Source organism: Sinocyclocheilus anshuiensis, unplaced genomic scaffold (genome assembly GCF_001515605.1).
Source record: "Sinocyclocheilus anshuiensis isolate Anshui unplaced genomic scaffold, SAMN03320099.WGS_v1.1 C31987485, whole genome shotgun sequence".
In the NCBI taxonomy this organism is placed as follows: Eukaryota; Metazoa; Chordata; class Actinopteri; order Cypriniformes; family Cyprinidae; genus Sinocyclocheilus; species Sinocyclocheilus anshuiensis.
The window spans coordinates 1-618 of NW_015608562.1; the positions used below are offsets into that span (position 1 = coordinate 1).

The 618-nt window shown below is 42.6% G+C and overlaps 1 protein-coding gene across 1 annotated transcript; it reads right to left on the reverse strand.

The window, feature by feature from the left end:
- Positions 1-5: 5 nt before the first annotated feature.
- LOC107682270 (rho-related GTP-binding protein RhoG-like) lies at positions 6-397 on the reverse strand (the record flags this gene model as incomplete). Its single annotated transcript, XM_016478566.1, has 1 exon — positions 6-397. A coding segment is annotated over exon 1 (364 nt), but the record flags the coding sequence as incomplete, so codon positions are not given.
- Positions 398-618: the final 221 nt, after the last annotated feature.

A 618-nucleotide genomic window follows, 5' to 3' on the forward strand; every position in this document is an offset into this window, starting at 1 on the left:
TGGATCATCTCTCAGATCCTTTTTAGTCCCCACCAGCAGGATGGGAACGTTAGGACAGTGTTCTGACACCTCGGGGTACCACTTTAGCTTGACATTCTCATAGGACGAGGGGCTGGCGATGCAGAAGCAGATGATGAAGACGTTGGTCTGTGGGTAGGAGAGGGTCCGTAGACGGTCGTACTCCTCCTGTCCCGCGGTGTCCCACAGGTTCAGACTGACGACTTTAGAGTCTACAGCGAGCTGTGCGCTGTAGTTGTCAAAAACAGTGGGGATGTATTCTTTAGGAAAGGCGTTGGTGGTGAAGGAGATCAGGAGGCAGGTCTTCCCAACGGCACCATCTCCAACCATGACACACTTGATGTTCTGCATTGTTGTTCTCCCTTCAGCTTTCAATAACTGAAAGATACATAAGGACCAAATGTTGTCTATGACTTGCATGCAGTACATGATATGTTTAGCTCTAGATACACAATAAAAGTTTGGAATAATTCAGATCATTGTAATATGCTTATTTGCTGCTCAAATATTAACAGTTATTATTGGTGTTTAATTATTAATAATGGATCTTATCATTATCAATATTGAAAACAGCTTTTGCTGCTTAATATTTATTTTTTT